The sequence below is a fragment of the Mytilus edulis genome, chromosome 5, assembly GCF_963676685.1.
Source record: "Mytilus edulis chromosome 5, xbMytEdul2.2, whole genome shotgun sequence".
Classification (NCBI taxonomy): domain Eukaryota; kingdom Metazoa; phylum Mollusca; class Bivalvia; order Mytilida; family Mytilidae; genus Mytilus; species Mytilus edulis.
In genome coordinates this window covers 86,584,302-86,603,406 of record NC_092348.1, presented here as the reverse complement: position 1 = coordinate 86,603,406, position 19,105 = coordinate 86,584,302, and the positions used below count along the sequence as shown (strand labels likewise).

General features: G+C 33.2%; 1 protein-coding gene across 1 annotated transcript in view; it reads left to right on the top strand.

Annotated features, from left to right (window-relative positions):
* LOC139524689 (fibroblast growth factor receptor-like) overlaps positions 1–19,105 on the top strand; it is a 42,062-nt gene that overhangs the window by 14,965 nt on the left and 7,992 nt on the right. The window contains exons 4-9 of the mRNA XM_071319688.1: positions 3,224–3,502; positions 3,948–4,040; positions 8,205–8,293; positions 9,431–9,565; positions 13,362–13,524; positions 17,441–17,551. Of these exons, the coding sequence (XP_071175789.1) occupies positions 3,224–3,502; positions 3,948–4,040; positions 8,205–8,293; positions 9,431–9,565; positions 13,362–13,524; positions 17,441–17,551 (870 nt within the window). The remainder of the gene's footprint in view (positions 1–3,223; positions 3,503–3,947; positions 4,041–8,204; positions 8,294–9,430; positions 9,566–13,361; positions 13,525–17,440; positions 17,552–19,105) is intronic.

Below are 19,105 nucleotides of genomic sequence, written 5' to 3'. Positions count from 1 at the left end.
AAGCAAAGTAAGATCTACAAATAAGTCAATTTGACCAAAATTGTCAATTGACCCCTTAAGGAGTTATTGCCCTTTAAAGACTTTTTTCACAATTTGTTCATCATGTTGACTTACTTTGAAAAATCTTCTCCTTTGAAACTGCTGTATCAATTTCCGCCAAACTTAGGCTAAATGAGTTTCAGAGTATCTAGTATAAATTTTATATTTCATTTCATTGTATGTCAGAAACATAGCTCCTATGGCTAAAATAGAACATAGGAGAAAATGATTTTTTTTTGCTTTTGAAGAAAATAGGACGATTCAAAGAACATTTAAATAAATTGAAAAGCCAAAATAATCATTGATGAAAGATTTAACAAAAAAAATTAAGGTGAGCGATTCAGGCTCTTGAGAGCCTCTTGTTTCTAAACTTTCCCATTCCAAAGATTTAATTAAGTTGGAAACTGTCTTTATAATCATTGAAGACAAACCTTGTTGCCTTACGCTGTACCTGCTCAACCTGAGTGATGTGTTGCTTTTTGTATGGATCCCAGACAGGGGAAGAGTATTTGACGACTGGACAGACAAGTGATGTGTACGTGATTATGGAGTATCATTAGTCAGCTGACAGTTAAACTTATGTGTATTGCCTACTATTGAGTTCACTTGGTTATATTTTTGCTATTGTTACACCTTTACAAAGCAAAGATGCCAATGAAAGACCTAAAAGTCTTGCCACAACCGGCACATTGGTACCTTTCAGGGTTTGCGTGAGCAGCTGTATGGTCAGCTAAATATCGTTTTGATTTGAATTTCTTGCCACATTCGTCGCAAGACAATTTATCAACTCTTTTAGCCGAACACACATGCCGTGCTAGACTAGATTTATATCTGTATGTATTGCCACACGCAGGACACCCAAAGGGTTTTGTTTTTTCGTGTGAGGCCTTATGCCCTTCAAAATTGTTCTTGTAGGTAAACCCTTTGCCGCACTGGTCACAAAAATATTTAAAGTTTCCTTGGTGTTCTTTTTTGTGAGAGTTCAGGCCTCCTCTAGTCTTGTAAGTCTTGTTACATTCAGTGCAGACAAATTTTTTCTCACTGCCATGTGACATGACATGGTTTGTAAGATCATACCTAGAGTAAAACGACTTTGAACAAATGTGACACTCGTGACCATTACCGGTGTGACCCACAACATGTCGCCTCAAACTGGTACACCTATCAAATGTTTTATCACAAATATCACATACATATGATTTTGAGGCAGGGTTATTGTTGTTGTTGTCTATTGTTACTTCAACTGTACCAAGCAGGTCTTGGGCCAGTTGGGTCTTGATTGATGGGCTCGGTTGTGGAGTTTCAGGTATGATTTCTTCATCACTTGTGATGGATTCAACCAGAGTGAGCTGAGTTTCAGGTATTATGGTTTCTTCATCGAGAGGAACTGGATCTGAGAAAGAGTCATCAAGTACCTGACCTGAGATAGTCTGAGACTCATTATGATGACTTTCAGGGCTGTGTGTAATTAACTTGAAGCCAAAGTAGGACATGTCTTTACTTAACTCCTGTAAATTATTTATATATGAATATTGAGTACATGCAGAAAATAAAACTATAAGCATTTCACAATATGATAAAAAGGTGAAATTTGAGAATATAAGAAAGAAAAAAAACAATGATTTCGTGTAGAAATTGTGGAAAAATCATTTTATGTTACCTTTATGACTGAATTTTACTGTTTAACCTTTATTTTATAGACCTTTTCTATAAAACGAAAACAAGTTTAACGAATAAAAAAAGTATCAGAAATTGTATCTTCACATATTCCACGTTTGTCACTCGAATATATGTTAGCACTGCAAAATATAGCTTTAATATTTCATGTTCACATTACCGACTTTTGAATCTGGTACAAGTGTTTTCTTTCGACAGGATACCTTCTTGGCTGATATATGACGGTATTATTCTACCCATTCAATTAACAACAACTTAAAGAAGTAAAAATCTAAATTTCACTCGGTGCTCTCGGGACAAGAATTTCATATCAGCAAAGTAAATAAACGTTGTCGAAAAAAAATATTGTCCGGATTCAAAAGTCGGTAATATCAATACAAAATGAACTAAGCTACATTTGATAACTTAACTATAATTAAAAATACTGTTACATTGAACACTAATTGGCGGAATAAAAGATCGATTTGTGACCTGGTTTATTACGAACGTAACAATAATATCTGAGTCTACGCTTACTCAAATATTAGTGTAACGTTCATAATTAATCAAGTCCCAATCCGATCTTGCATTCCGGCAATTATTGTTCAACGTAACTGTAGCCACTTCGAATGAACTATTGGTTATTTTCCGTTGTAATACATAACCGGTTGACTCATTTCACTAGATACCAGGAAACACACGAAGGAAATTAAGCAATGTATGTTTTGCAGAAATATTTAAAAAAAATTACACCTATAATAAAAGTATGTTAAAAGGAGTACTGGAATATAGATACATAGTAACGCTCAGGCGCCCCATACATACTATTTATAGAAAAGAAAATGCGTTAAGATATTGCATTTGATCTCAGGTTATTTAGCATTTGTTTTACTAAATGCTCGTTGTAATAGTTGTCAAATAGAAATCAGCAACCGGTGCCTTTGTCCAATAGTAACCGTAGTCTAGCATTTTGTCGAAAAACTTGTGTAAACGTAAATTGAATAGGAAAAATGTATATTTCATGTGTTGAAAATGTGTTTTTTGCACTAAACTAAGTATAAATCATGAGTATGTTACCGTTTTTTGACAATAATGGCAATAATTAGACGATAAATTCGTTCACTCCTACGTTCCCAATTGAATATCTAGATTGTTTTATTTATTATTTGGAAAAGTAATTCATATAAAATATCAAACTGAACTGAAATCGTTAGACAAATATGTCTTATATTCCGTGAAGACGATATCATACAAGATCAAAGTTTTTTTAATACATAATATTGATGAAATTCAAACACTTACCATGTTTACTCGTGGGTTTTTTCGGATAGCAACCGTAAAAGTTTCGGATAGCAACAGTGGACGCGTTTTTTTTCCGAATAGCAACCGTCAACGTACTACACCGTGTTTTATGTCATTTTTAATGTATCTACTTTGATAGCCCCTAATTATATAATCTTTTGTAATCTGCTAAAAGAAATAAAAAAAATTAACAAATATTTATTTTATCATGTTTTTTCAATTTTAGATCCTGTACATTTAAACAAAATGATAATAAAATATGTTTATAATTCTGGAAAGACCATAAACCTGGACTGTCAAGCAAGTGGAAATCCCCATCCTAAATATAGATGGACATTTAAACCCAAGGGAGATAACTCGGCAGAAACTATTTTGGCTACAGAACCAAGATACACAATAACTGATGCAGACAAGAGAAATGAAGGAACATACAACTGTACAGTGACAAACAACATTAATGGAACCTTGTTTATTGATACTCAGACAAAATACATCAAAATAAATGGTAAGATATTCTGTTATTAATAATAGAAATTTGTGGTATCTCATGCATATACATATAGCTGTAGTGTAATTTAGATGGTATAGTTTTAAACAATATCTACAGAATACTTATTATTGATGGTTTTTTATCATTATTTATGAAATATATGTCATGCACAGTAACCAGAGTTCCGAGCAATATGGTAGCAGCTGAATAGGGCCACTTATTTTTGACTACTGAACGTGAAGCAAGCCTAGCTGCTATCTAGGTCTAATTAGCAGCTATGCTAGCTACATGTCCATTAGTCAAAAATCGGCATAGCCCTATTTAGCTGCTACCATATTGAATGTAACCCTGGTTACTGTGTGAAATGTTCTACATCTAGTGGTTTCATCTGTTACATATTTACTTTATAACAAATATTTTATTTCAGTATAAATTGCATGAATCTGTTTTATTTTTGTAGATGAAAATAGTTCTGATGGAAAATACAGATTTGTTATTATACAGTCAAGTCAGGAAGACAACACTACCCCAAATCCAACAACTTCAGCTGGTGGTTAGTTCTATCTTATATACTCTAGGCCAACTCACCTATCAGTAGATTTATATAACAGCAACATTTTTACTGCAAATGTGTCTAGCTTGAATTTTTAGAATACAGTACATTCAGAAATTATTGCGTGCTATTATTATTACGATTTTTATACGACCGCAAAATTTGAAAAATTTTTCGTCGTATATTGCTATCACGTTGGCGTCGTCGTCGTCGTTGTCGTCGTCGTCGTCGTCCGGCGTCCGAATACTTTTAGTTTTCGCACTCTAACTTTAGTAAAAGTGAATGGAAATCTATGAAATTTTAACACAAGGTTTATGACCACAAAAGGAAGGTTGGTATTGATTTTGGGAGTTTTGGTCCCAACATTTTAGGAATTAGGGGCCAAAAAGGGCCCAAATAAGCATTTTCTTGGTTTTCGCACTATAACTTTAGTTTAAGTTAATAGAAATCTATGAAATTTTGACACAAGGTTTATGACCACAATAGAACGGTTGGGATTGATTTTGGGAGTTTAGGTTTCAACAGTTTAGGAATTAGGGGCCAAAAAAGGGCCCAAATAAGCATTATTCTTGGTTTTCGCACAATAACTTTAGTTTAAGTAAATAGAAATCAATGAAATTTAAAGACAATGTTAATGACTACAAAAGGAAGGTTGGTATTGATTTTGGGAGTTAAGGTCCCAACAGTTTAGGAATTAGGGGCCAAAAAGGGACCCAAATAAGCATTTTTCTTGGTTTTCGCACAATAACTTTAGTTTAAGTAAATAGAAATCTATGAAATTTAAACACAAGGTTTATGACCATAAAAGGAAGGTTGGTATTGATTTTGGGAGTTTTGGTCCCAACAGAATAAGGGGCCCAAAGGGTCCAAAATTAAACTTTGTTTGATTTCATCAAAATTGAATAATTGGGGTTCTTTGATATGCCGAATCTAACTGTCATGACTGTGTATGTAGATTCTTAACTTTTGGTCCCGTTTTCAAATTGGTCTACATTAAGGTCCAAAGGGTCCAAAATTAAACTTAGTTTGATTTTGACAAAAAATGAATCAGTTAGGTTCTTTGATATGCTGAATCTAAAAATGTACTTAGATTCTTGATTATTGGCCCAGTTTTCAAGTTGGTCCAAATCGGGGTCCAAAATTAAACTTTGTTTGATTTCATCAAAAATTTAATAAATGGGTTCTTTGATATACCAAATCTTACTGTGTATGTAGATTCTTCATTTTTGGTCCTGTTTTCAAATTGGTCTACACTAAAGTCAGAAGGGTCCAAAATTAAACTTAGTCTGATTTCAACAAAAATTGAAATCTTGGGGTTCTTTGATATGCTGAATCCAAAAATGTACTTAGATTTTTTATTATGGGCCCAGTTTTCAAGTTGGTCCAAATCAGGATCTAAAATTATTATATTAAGTATTGTGCAATAGCAAGTCTTTTCAATTGCACAGTATTGCGCAATGGCAAGAAATATCTAATTGCACAATACAGTCGATTCCACTTAATTGCATACCGCTTAATAGCATAATTCGGTTAATTGCATAGTTTTCTCCTGCACAAAACCATTTCCCATTCATCTAATGTTAAATTGTCCGGTTATATGCATAGCTCTACAAGTGGCCTTTCGGTTTATTGCATAGAAAATTATTGCCGTCTAGATATGCTTAGTTAAAAACTGACGAGATTTTTGACCGGAAACGGTCATATGGTAAGTATATTTTTCTTGAATGCATCCTTATTTTCGTTATTATTTCATGTCTACTTTTGTGTTATTGAAATAAAGTTTTAAAACAGTTTCTTTCGTGTTTATATTATGGAATTTGATTTAAAAATAAACCTCGATGTCTACACAGGTAAAGTTTCCCATGTTCTATTTTAAGCCTCGAGGTCATAAAAATGTCAAACAGATAATTGTTGTAAAAACACTGACCATTCTACTTCAAAGGGTGTTAATAATTGATTGGATTTAAACAATTGTCCATAGATTACATTTGGGGTTAATTTTTAAAACAAAAACTCCTGCTAATTATCCATCATAACCAATGTGAACTCTATTGGGCTTGGGGTGATCTGGATTAATGTTAATATTATAGGGCATTTACATATGGTTAAAGAATTTTATACATCAATCATTTGTTTTTAATATTTTATGAAAAGAGCATTTACTTTTAATTATTATATTTTCTCACTTTCAACACTTGTGTCCAGCAATTAACCCGTACAGGGCCCCACCATTACTGCTTTGCATATACGAAACTAACAAGTTGTTACTTCAGTGCCCAACTGCATATCAACAGCAATTCATTACACATCTATTGTTAAAATAATTATAAACTGTTAAGTATTGTTTAAAAGTTTATTTTAATCAAAGCCTAACAATGTACATTGTACATATGGGTCATAGAAACAAATCTATTTTTAGAACAGTTTATTTTCGTATCCCAGGTAAAGGAAAGTCTGAATGCAAATAAACTAAAACTAAATGGGTTTATAATCTTTATTTAAAGAAACAAAATAAAATAACACATATGACACTAGAGTAGACATAAAATTTTTATTAGAATAAATCAACATTCAGTATATTGTATGTGGATTACAGACGTTCATCTTTCTTCAGGGATTTCTTTTACTGATCTGTTCTATCGATGTTATTTGACTCTGTCATTTGGCATTTCAGATATAAGCATACTCCGCTTTATTGCATAATTTTGTCTGACAAATAGGCTATGCAAATAACCGGAATCTACTGTATTGTGAAATAGCAAATTTTTTTTTAATTAGGGTTATCTTTCTTTGTCCAGAATAGTAAGCAAGAAATATCTAATTGCAAAATATTGTGCAATAGCAAGATTTTTTTTTAATTGGAGTTATCTTTCTTTGTCCAGAATCAACTTAAATCTTTGTTATATACAATATACAATGTATATTCACTTTTTACTACCAACTGATAAATTAAAATAATCTTTACCATTCAGTGATAACAAGCAGTTTTTTTACATCTTAATATTTTATGATGTATTTAAATGAGTAGTTATTGTTGCAAATTCCATTAGAAATTTTAATTGAGATTAGTTTTGGAATAAGGGAAAGGGGGATGTGATTAAAAAAATTGGGATCAATTTTTCTCATTTGAAATTTCATAAATAAAAAAGAAAATTTCTTCAAACATTTTTTTGAGAGGATTAATATTCAACAGCATAGTGAATTGCTCTAAGAGAAAACAAAAATTTTAAGTTCATTAGAACACATTCATTCTGTGTCAGAAACCTATGCTGTGTCAACTATTTAATCACAATCCAAATTTAGAGCTGAATCCAGCTTGAATGTTGTGTCCATACTTGCCCCAACCGTTCAGGGTTCAACCTCTGCGGTCGTATAAAGCTACGCCCTGCGGAGCATCTGGTTTCATTTTGGACTGATTTGCCATTTTTAATTTTTTGTAATATTGAGAATAATTCTGTTTTATCCATTACAAAAATGCAAGTTCAAATTATTGCAATTATAACACTGTCTCAATTTTAGTAATAATAATAACATTGCAATAATTTCTGAATTATCAGTACATTGAAGTATTATATATGTTTACTTTTTCTTGTATTTTTATAAGTAAATTTCTATGATTTTACTTTTCTTTTAAAGTTTGAATTATCCCCCTTTAATCTTCTCTACTAATTCTATTAATTGTTTTACAATCACTTAAATCGTCAAGTTTAAGGAGGTTGTACATGACCAATTGAATAAGTATTACCCCTGACTGATTTCAGGTTAAGAGGGTGAAATACAAAACATTTTCATCTAAGAAAATATTATTTTAGATTTATAGTACATTTATATACAAATTTATTTACCTAAATGATGAACCCTAGTACTTCAGTCAGTGTTTATTATACTCACAAGATCCAAAAACAGTACATGAAGGGTGGCATACATTTTATATAAGTTAAAACTAATATTAAACACCAAAGAAATCTGAATCATATCTTTTTTCTGCTATCACTATAGCAATTAGCTTTGGAACATTTACATGTTCATTATACAAAAAAAAGATGTACTGGTAGTATGAACGCCAATGAGTCAACATGTACACACCAACAGAAACCAAAGGATGTATAATGTTATGGTGCTGTCAATTATAATTTGATGAATTTCTTATTTGTGTTTTTTTAGTATCACCATATGCCATTGGTGCAGTTATATGTGCAGTATTGGCTGTGATTTTAATCCTGGTGTTTGTTATCCTGGGAATGAAGTTCAGAGTAAGTATATCAGTGTTCTAGCTTCAAAGTTTGAAAACAGGGCGCAGCACCTAACCTTTTTGATTGACGCCTACACCAGTTTCTCTGGCACCCTATCTTTTTTATCACAAAAATATTGTTTTTTCTCAGCATTTTTTTTTCCTTTGAAATACTGGCAAATTCGTAATTCTTTTTTCTATGACATTAACGCATAAAATTGCCCTTTTTCTGACTAGCACCATGCCCTATTTTAAATCCTGGCTTATCTGTAAACACTGTATATTGTATAGTTTTGTGGTCAAGATTGACATTTGTCTATTTCTACATAAACTTGTCTTTTTGATACACCTAGTAAAAGAGTCAAGTCAAGCATTGAAGACCTGTTGGTGACCTTCTGCTGTTGTCTTCTCTATGGTCGGGTTGTTGTCTCTTTGACACATTCCCCATTTCCATTCTCAATATTATTCAAGTGTAGGCTTTTGTCAATACTTGGTGTCCATTATCTATTATTAGTCTTCTATCTAAATCTGTTTCAAAAATCTTCATCTGAAAACTTCTTCTTCATCATTCTTTCTGTCAGAGCTCTTCTGTGGGTTTTATTTATCCTAAAACCAAAATAGTTGCTATTGCTTAAAATGGGACAGGTTGGTAAAATGTATACAAAAATCTGAAGAAAAAAAAGGATAAATGACGAGAACAAAACTAAAGAATGAACAAAACATACCCCACCAAAATTAAAGGATAAAACTCAGGTGCTATGGAAGAATAATTAGTTCCTGCGTCACTATTGACACTGATTTTATTGTTGTAAGTGACTAATGATTTCTTTGAGGAAATGAAAAAAATGTGGTTCAATTTATAGATTTAGGTCTCGACTCTAGCTGCCTTCAACTTGACCTTTACTGTTACTAAAATCTAAACATTGGACAAAGATTTGTACTTTAAAAATTTGAAAAGCACGGGAAAGACTAATTGCTACAAAACAATGGTTATATATTTCTTCAAACATGACTATATGACTTGTGTATAACTTTTATGAAAATTAACTGTTTAAACTTTTTGTGTATCTTACAACACATAAACAATATATGTAGTTGTTTTGTGTTGTCATATATATATATTTAATGACAGTACTAACATTTGTATGATCTTCTCTAGGATCAATGCTTTCTGATGCAGATGAGGGACAAACGAACTCATACAAGATTGACCCGAGATCATGACGAGAACATGGATGACCAGGAAATAGAATTATTAGATGAAAGCGTCCAGTCCAGTGTTCGTACTGATGAGGTGAGATAAATATTTTAACAGGATTTATAAAACTCTGAAATGATTTATTTTCGTTACTTTCCTGGATCTGAGAAAACTTGCCTTTTCATGGATATTTAGTTATGTTGTTGTGGCAAAGTCTGCATATATTCTATTAGAATTTTGCAATTCGTTGAACATTTAAATTTGTGGTTCCCCTGTACTAATGAAATCCACGAAAAAAATAATATCCAACGAATATTAATGAATCCACATTATTACAGATGGAAATAAGGATGTATCAACTCACAAACTATTAATCACAGGGCTGAATTAGAATTTGTATATATGTTATGTACAAGATGTAAGTTTGTACAAATTATAATTTGTACAGGGTTTTTGTACAAGTTATAAGTTTTTTGACACACACCTTCTTGCACCAGGTGATACAGATTAATCTTCTTATATGTACTAGTTCAATGTTTTAAATTCAAATGTATATACTTCAACCTAACATTTAGTGCTGTTATCCTTGTCATCAAAATGGAAATGAGGATACCTGAATGGTTTTTACAGTTCTAATTTTATTTTTCTCCTGGTACCTTATTTATATCCATAAAAAGTCTTTTTGTGGTCTAATAATGTTTTTTGTATCAATGCTCGGTATTAGATTGTGCCATGTAGTTGTGAAAATATGACAGAAATATGTGAAGCAAAAGACTGTAAGCTTGCATCATCCATTTATGTGAAGCAGTTCATTAAACACTGATAACCTGTACAAAAAATTTGTACAAACAATTTCTACAACATTACAACTTGTACACAACATATATAAATCTTTGAAATTTTTTGTGACTTAAATAACATACAATACAATCTATTAATTTTAGTCCTCACTTTACATTCAAATTATGGAAGTCCTAGTGTGAATGTGTACTCATTGTACTCATTTTAGATGAGTCATTGAGTCCTAAACTCCTGAATGTTCAATTGGATTAACCATTTTCAAATCAGGTCTTAGCTATATCATAATTCTAATTTCCATTACAAAGAAATTGAAATTTGAAATCTTAATGTTTGTTTTACCACACTTTCTTTCCAGTAAGACACTTGAAAGATGAGTTCAAACTTTTTTAGCTCACCTGGCCGAAAGGCCAAGTGAGCTTTTCTCATCACTTGGCGTCCGTCAGCGTCCGTCGTCGTCCTGCGTTAACTTTTACAAAATCTTCTCCTCTGAAACTACTGGGCCAAATTTAACCAAACTTGGCCACAATCATCATAGGGGTATCTAGTTTAAAAAATGTGTCCGGTGACCCGGCCAACCAACCAAGATGGCCGCCATGGCTAAAAATAGAACATAGAGGTAAAATGCAGTTTTTGGCTTATAACTCAAAAACCAAAGCATTTAGAGCAAATCTGACATGGGGGTAATATTGTTCATCAGGTCAAGATCTATCTGCCCTGAAATTTTCAGATGAATCGGACATTTCGTTGTTAGGTTGCTGCCCCTGAAATGGTAATTTTAAGGAAATTTTGCTGTTTTTGGTTATTATCTTGAATATTATTATACATAGAGATAAACTGTAAACAGCAATAATGTTCAGCAAAGTAAGATCTACAAATAAGTCAACATGACCAAAATGGTCTTATTGGGCCAAATTTAACCAAACTTGGCCATAATCATCATTGGGGTATCTAGTTTAAAAAATGTGTCTGGTGACCCGGCCAACCAACCAAGATGGCCACCATGGCTAAAAATAGAACATAGGGGTAAAATGCAGTTTTTGGCTTATAACTCAAAAATTAAAGCATTTAGAGCAAATCTGACATGGGGGTTAAATTGTTCATCAGGTCAAGATCTATCTGCCCTGAAATTTTCAGATGAATCAGACATTCCGTTGTTGGGTTGCTGCCCCTGAAATGGTAATTTTAAGGAAATTTTGCTGTTTTTGGTTATTATCTTGAATATTATTATAAATAGAGATAAACTGTAAACAGCAATAATGTTCAGCAAAGTAAGATCTACAAATAAGTCAACACGACCAAAATGGTCAGTTGACCACTTTAGGAGTTATTGCCCTTTATAGTCAATTTTAAACCATTTTTCGTAAATCTTAGTAATCTTTTAGAAAAATCTTCTCCTCTGAAACTACTGGGCCAAATTTAACCAAACTTGGCCATAATCATCATTGGGTATCTAGTTAAAAAAATGTGTCCAGTAACTCGGCCAACAAACCAAGATGGTTGCCATGGCTAAAAATAGAACATGGGGGTAAAATGCAGTTTTTGGCTTATAACATGTATAACTCATAAACCAAAGCATTAAGAGCAAATCTAACAGGGAGTAAAATTGTTGATCAGGTCACGATCTATCTGCCCTGGAATTTTCAGATGAATCGGATAATCGGTTGTTAGGTTGCTGCCCCTGAATTGGTAATTTTGAGGAAATTTTGCTGTTTTTGGTTATTATCTTGAATATTATTATACATAGAGATAAACTGTAAACAGCAATAATGTTCAGCAAAGTAAGATCTACAAATAAGTCAACATGACCAAAATGGTCTTATTGGGCCAAATTTAACCAAACTTGGCCATAATCATCATTGGGGTATCTAGTTTAAAAAATGTGTCTGGTGACCCGGCCAACCAACCAAGATGGCCACCATGGCTAAAAATAGAACATAGGGGTAAAATGCAGTTTTTGGCTTATAACTCAAAAATTAAAGCATTTAGAGCAAATCTGACATGGGGGTTAAATTGTTCATCAGGTCAAGATCTATCTGCCCTGAAATTTTCAGATGAATCAGACATTCCGTTGTTGGGTTGCTGCCCCTGAAATGGTAATTTTAAGGAAATTTTGCTGTTTTTGGTTATTATCTTGAATATTATTATAAATAGAGATAAACTGTAAACAGCAATAATGTTCAGCAAAGTAAGATCTACAAATAAGTCAACACGACCAAAATGGTCAGTTGACCACTTTAGGAGTTATTGCCCTTTATAGTCAATTTTAAACCATTTTTCGTAAATCTTAGTAATCTTTTAGAAAAATCTTCTCCTCTGAAACTACTGGGCCAAATTTAACCAAACTTGGCCATAATCATCATTGGGTATCTAGTTAAAAAAATGTGTCCAGTAACTCAGCCAACAAACCAAGATGGCCGCCATGGCTAAAAATAGAACATGGGGGTAAAATGCAGTTTTTGGCTTATAACTCATAAACCAAAGCATTAAGAGCAAATCTAACAGGGAGTAAAATTGTTGATCAGGTCACGATCTATCTGCCCTGGAATTTTCAGATGAATCGGATAATCGGTTGTTAGGTTGCTGCCCCTGAATTGGTAATTTTGAGGAAATTTTGCTGTTTTTTTGTTATCTTGAATATTATTATAGATAGAGATAAACTGTAAACAGCAATGATGTACAGCAAAGTAAGAACTAAAAATGACCAAAATAGTCAATTGACCCCCTAAGGAGTTATTGCCCTTCATAGTCAATTTTTAACAATTTTCTTAAAATTTGAAGATTTTCAATAACATTTTCCACAGAAAGTACTGTTATAGATAGAGATAATTGTAAGCAGCAAGAATGTTTAGTTAAGTAAGATCTACAAACACATCACCATCACCAAAACACTATTTTGTCATGAATCCATCTGTGTCCACTGTTTAATATTCACATAGACCAAGGTGAGCGACACAGGCTCTTTAGAGCCTCTAGTTTCTCTTGATGTTGATTTTTCCACAGCTTTGGACTGGCCATAGCCAAAAAATGACCTATTCAAAATTATGTCATATGAATAAAATGGAAACAGAAATTATTTTACATTTTGTTTTAGCCACAGTATGGTAGATTGAAGCTATACTGGGAAATTCCCAGGAAAGATATTCGTTTAGTAGAAGAGATAGCTGCAGGGAGTTTTGTAGAAGTATGGAAAGGAAAAATGAAGAAATATCCTAACAGCAGTGAGATTCAGAAAGTAGCAATAAAAAAACTAATAGGTAAAATATGATATAAATGAAGGTTTACATGAACATGTACAAGTATATATAAGAAGATGTGGTATGAGTGCCAATGAGACCACCCATGTCAAAATAAGTAAAAGTAAACCATTATAGGTCAAAGTATGGCCTTCAACACGGAGCCTTGGCTCATACCGAACAGCAAGCTATACAAAGGGCCCTAAAATGACTAGTTTAAAAACCAAAAACAGGAAAACCAATGGTATAATCTTTATAAAAGACCAGAAACAAGAACCACATAAACAACCGACAACCACTAAACAACAGGTTCTTGAATTAAGACAGGTGCAAACAAACGCAGCGGGTTTAGTGTTTGGTAACTAGTGGGGTTAAATTTCAAGCAATGTTTCCATTGGTTTTATATAAAGGCTTAATATGTATTATATTTTATCATATTTTGCTGTACTGTTGTATGGTCATTTTCGGAATTCCCAGGAAATTGAATGACCCGGAGGGTATTTGAAAAATCTCAGTAAGGGGTGAATTTCGCTGGTGTGACCCGTAGGATAGTCATATAGAACTGGTCTTTACTAGAAATAATGAAGATGTATAAAATTGATATCTTTTTTTGATTCACTGAACATGGAAATTGTGATAGTGCAAGAAAGGAATGTTGTTCTCCATATATGCTTTTTATACGACCGCAAAAATTGAAAATTTTTTGGTTGTATATTGGTATGAAGGCGTCGTCGTCCGAAGACATTTGGTTTTTGCACTATTACTTTAGTATAAGAAAATAGAAATCTATGAAATTTAAACACAAGGTCTATGACCCAAAAAAGGAAGGTTGTGGTTGATTTTGGGAGTTTTAGTCCCAACACTTTAGGAATTAGGGGCCAAAAAGGGCCCAAATAAGCATTTTTCATGGTTTTTGCACAATAACTTTAGTATAAGTAAACAGAAATCTCTGAAATTTTAACATAAAAGTTATGACCACAAAAGGAAGGTTGGGATTGATTTTGGGAGTTTTGGTCCCAACAGTTTAAGAATTAGGGGCTAAAAAAAGTCCCAAATAAGCATTTTTCTTGGTTTTTGCACTATAATTTTAGTATTAGAAAATAGAAATCTATGAAATTCTAACACAAGGTTTGTGACCACAAAAGGAAGGTTGGGATTGATTTTGGGAGTTTTGGTCCCAACAGTTTAGGAATTAGGGGCCAAAAGGGTCCCAAATTAAATTTTGTTTGATTTCATCAAAAACTTAATTATTGGGGTTCTTTGATATACCAAATCTAACCGTGTATTTAGATTCTTAATTTTTGGTCCTGTTTTCAAATTGTTCTACATCAAGGTCCAAAGGGTCCAAAATTTAATTTAGTTTTATTTTAACAAAAATTATTAGATATTAGATTATTGGGGTTCTTTGATATGCTGAATCTAAACATGTACTTAGATTTTTGATTATGGGCCCAGTTTTCAAGTTGGTCCAAATTAGGGTCCAAAATTTATCTTTGTTTGATTTCAAGAAAAATTGAATATATGGGGTTCCTCAATATGCTGAATCTAACAGTGTATTGAGATTTTTTATACGACCGCAAAATTTGAAAAATTTTTCGTCGTATATTGCTATCACGTTGGCGTCGTCGTCGTCGTCGTCGTCGTCGTCGTCGTCGTCCGAATACTTTTAGTTTTCGCACTCTAACTTTAGTAAAAGTGAATGGAAATCTTTGAAATTTTAACACAAGGTTTATGACCACAAAAGGAAGGTTGGTATTGATTTTAGGAGTTTTGGTCCCAACATTTTAGGAATTAGGGGCCAAAAAGGGCCCAAATAAGCATTTTCTTGGTTTTCGCACTATAACTTTAGTTTAAGATAATAGAAATCTATGAAATTTTGACACAAGGTTTATGACCACAAAAGGAAGGTTGATATTGATTTTGGGAGTTTAGGAATTAGGGGCCAAAAAAGGGCCCAAATAAGCATTATTCTTGGTTTTCGCACAATAACTTTAGTTTAAGTAAATAGAAATCAATGAAATTTAAACACAATGTTAATGACTACAAAAGGAAGGTTGGTATTGATTTTGGGAGTTTAGGTCCCAACAGTTTAGGAATTAGGGGCCAAAAAGGGACCCAAATAAGCATTTTTCTTGGTTTTCGCACCATAACGTTAGTATAAGTAATTAGAAATCTATTAAATTTAAACACAAGGTTTATGACCATAAAAGGAAGGTTTGTATTGATTTTGGGAGTTTTGGTCCCAACAGAATAAGGGGCCCAAAGGGTCCAAAATTAAACTTTGTTTGATTTCATCAAAATTGAATAATTGGGGTTCTTTGATATGCCGAATCTAACTGTCATGACTGTGTATGTAGATTCTTAACTTTTGGTCCCGTTTTCAAATTGGTCTACATTAAGGTCCAAAGGGTCCAAAATTAAACTTAGTTTGATTTTGACAAAAAATGAATCAGTTAGGTTCTTTGATATGCTGAATCTAAAAATGTACTTAGATTCTTGATTATTGGCCCAGTTTTCAAGTTGGTCCAAATCGGGGTCCAAAATTAAACTTTGTTTGATTTCATCAAAAATTGAATAAATGGGGTTCTTTGATATACCAAATCTAACTGTGTATGTAGATTCTTCATTTTTGGTCCTGTTTTCAAATTGGTCTACACTAAAGTCCAAAGGGTCCAAAATTAAACTTAGTCTGATTTTAACAAAAATTGAAATCTTGGGGTTCTTTGATATGCTGAATCCAAAAATGTACTTAGATTTTTTATTATGGGCCCAGTTTTCAAGTTGGTCCAAATCAGGATCTAAAATTATTGTATTAAGTATTGTGCAATAGCAAGTCTTTTCAATTGCACAGTATTGCGCAATGGCAAGAAATATCTAATTGCACAATATTGTGAAATAGCAATTTTTTTTTTAATTAGAGTTATCTTTCTTTGTCCAGAATAGTAAGCAAGAAATATCTAATTGCAAAATATTGTGCAATAGCAAGATTTTTTTTTAATTGGAGTTATCTATCTTTGTCCAGAATCAACTTAAATCTTTGTTATATACAATATACAATGTATATTCACTTTTTACTACCAACTGATAAATTAAAATAATCTTTACCATTCAGTGATAACAAGCAGTTTTTTTACATCTTAATATTTTATGATGTATTTAAATGAGTAGTTATTGTTGCAAACTCCATTAGAAATTTTAATTGAGATTAGTTTTGGAATAAGGGAAAGGGGGATGTGATTAAAAAAATTGGGATCAATTTTTCTCATTTGAAATTTCATAAATAAAAAAGAAAATTTCTTCAAACCTTTTTTTGAGAGGATTAATATTCAACAGCATAGTGAATTGCTCTAAGAGAAAACAAAAATTTTAAGTTCATTAGAACACATTCATTCTGTGTCAGAAACCTATGCTGTGTCAACTATTTAATCACAATCCAAATTTAGAGCTGAATCCAGCTTGAATGTTGTGTCCATACTTGCCCCAACCGTTCAGGGTTCAACCTCTGCGGTCGTATAAAGCTACGCCCTGCGGAGCATCTGGTTAATAATTGGGCCCGTTTATAAATTGGTCCACATTGAGGTCTAAAGGGTTTAAAATTGAACATTATTTGATTTCATCAAAAATTGAATTCTTGGGGTTCTATGATATGATGAATCTAACCATGTATTTATATTTGGATATTGGACCATAATAGGTAAATGTCCAATTTAAAATTTTTAAGTTTAAGTTCTTAGACCACATTCATTCTGTGTCAGAAACCTATGTTGTGTCAACTATTTAATCACAATCCAAATTCAGAGCTGTATCAAGCTTGAATGTTGTGTCTATACTTGCCCCAACTGTTTAGGGTTCGACATCTGTGGTCATATAAAGCTGCGCCCTGTGGAGCATCTGGTTTAAAATATAATATTAAGTTCATGTATTGATTCCTTCACAGAAAATGCTACAGAACAAGAAAGGAAATTTTTCCTAGGTGAGATGGAAGTTCAGAAAATGTTACAACCTCATCCTAATGTTATCCTTCTGATTGGATGTTATACATTCCATGGTAAGTTTACCACCAATAGAAATACAGATAATGTTACAACCTCATCCTAATGTTATCCTTCTGATTGGTTGTTATACCTTCCATGGTAAGTTCTCCACCAATAGAAATACAGAAAATGTTACATCCTCATCTTAATTTTATCCTTCTGATTGGTTGTTATACCTTCCATGGTAAGTTCTCCACCAATAGAAATACAGAAAATGTTACATCCTCATCTTAATTTTATCCTTCTGATTGGTTGTTATACCTTCCATGGTAAGTTCTCCACCAATCTATATACAGAAAATGTCATAACCTCATCTTATTCTTTACATTGTAAAATTTTTAATTTGTTCACAAAATTAACTCTTTTTAGCTCACCTGGCCTGAAGGGCCAAGTGAGCTTTTCTCATCACTTGGCGCCCGTCGTCGTCGTCGTTAACTTTTTACATTTTGAACTTCTTCTAGAGAACCACTGAATGGAATGAAACCAAACATGGCATGAATGTTCCTTATGAGGTGCTGACCAAATGTTGTTACTTTGTAGCCGATTCATCATCCAAGATGGCCGCCAGCGGGGGACTTAGTTTAACATAGGACCCTATGGGAAATATATACAAATGTCTTCTTTTAGAGAACCACTGAATGGAGTAAAACCAAACATGGCATGAATGTTCCTTATGAGGTGCTGACCAAGTGTTGTTACTCTGTAGCCGATCCATCATCCAAGATGGCCGCCAGCGGGGGACTTAGTTTAACAAAGGACCCTATGGGAAATGCATACAGATGACTTCTTTTAGAGAACCACTGAATGGAATGTAACCAAACATGGCATGAATGTTCCTTATGGGGTGCTGACCAAGTGTTGTTACTTTGTAGCCGATTCATCATCCAAGATGGCCGCCAGCCGGGGACTTAGTTTAAGATGGCCATTGTTATATTATTGTTCGTTTCTGTGTGTGTTGCATTTTAACGTTGAGTCGTTTGTGTTTTCTCTTATTTTTGAGATATTGAGATCAGACGTGGCACGGTACTTGTCTATCCCTAATTCATGTATTTGGTTTTCATGTTATATTTGTTATTCTCGTGGTGTTTTGTCTGATGCTTGGTCCGTTTCTGTGTGTGTTGCGTTTCGGTGTTGTGTCGTTGTTCTCCTCTTGTGTTTGGTGTGTTTCCCTCGGTTTTAGTTTGTTGCCCCGATTTTGTTTTTTGTCCCTGGATTTATGAGTTTTGAACAGCGGTATACTACTGTTGCCTTTATTTAACATAGGACTCTATGGGAAATATATACAAATGTCTTCTTTTAGAGAACCACTGAATGGAGTAAAACCAAACATGGCATGAATGTTCCTTATGAAGTGCTGACCAAGTGTGTTGTATTTTTGTAGCCGATCCATCATCCAAGATGGCCGCCAGGGGGGGGGGGGACATGGTTAAACATAGGACCCTACGGGAAATGCATACAAATGTCTTCTTTTAGTGAACCACTGAATGGAATGAAACTAAACATATCATGAATGTTCCTAATGAGATACTGACCAAGTGTTGTTACTTTGTCGCCATTCCAACGTCCAA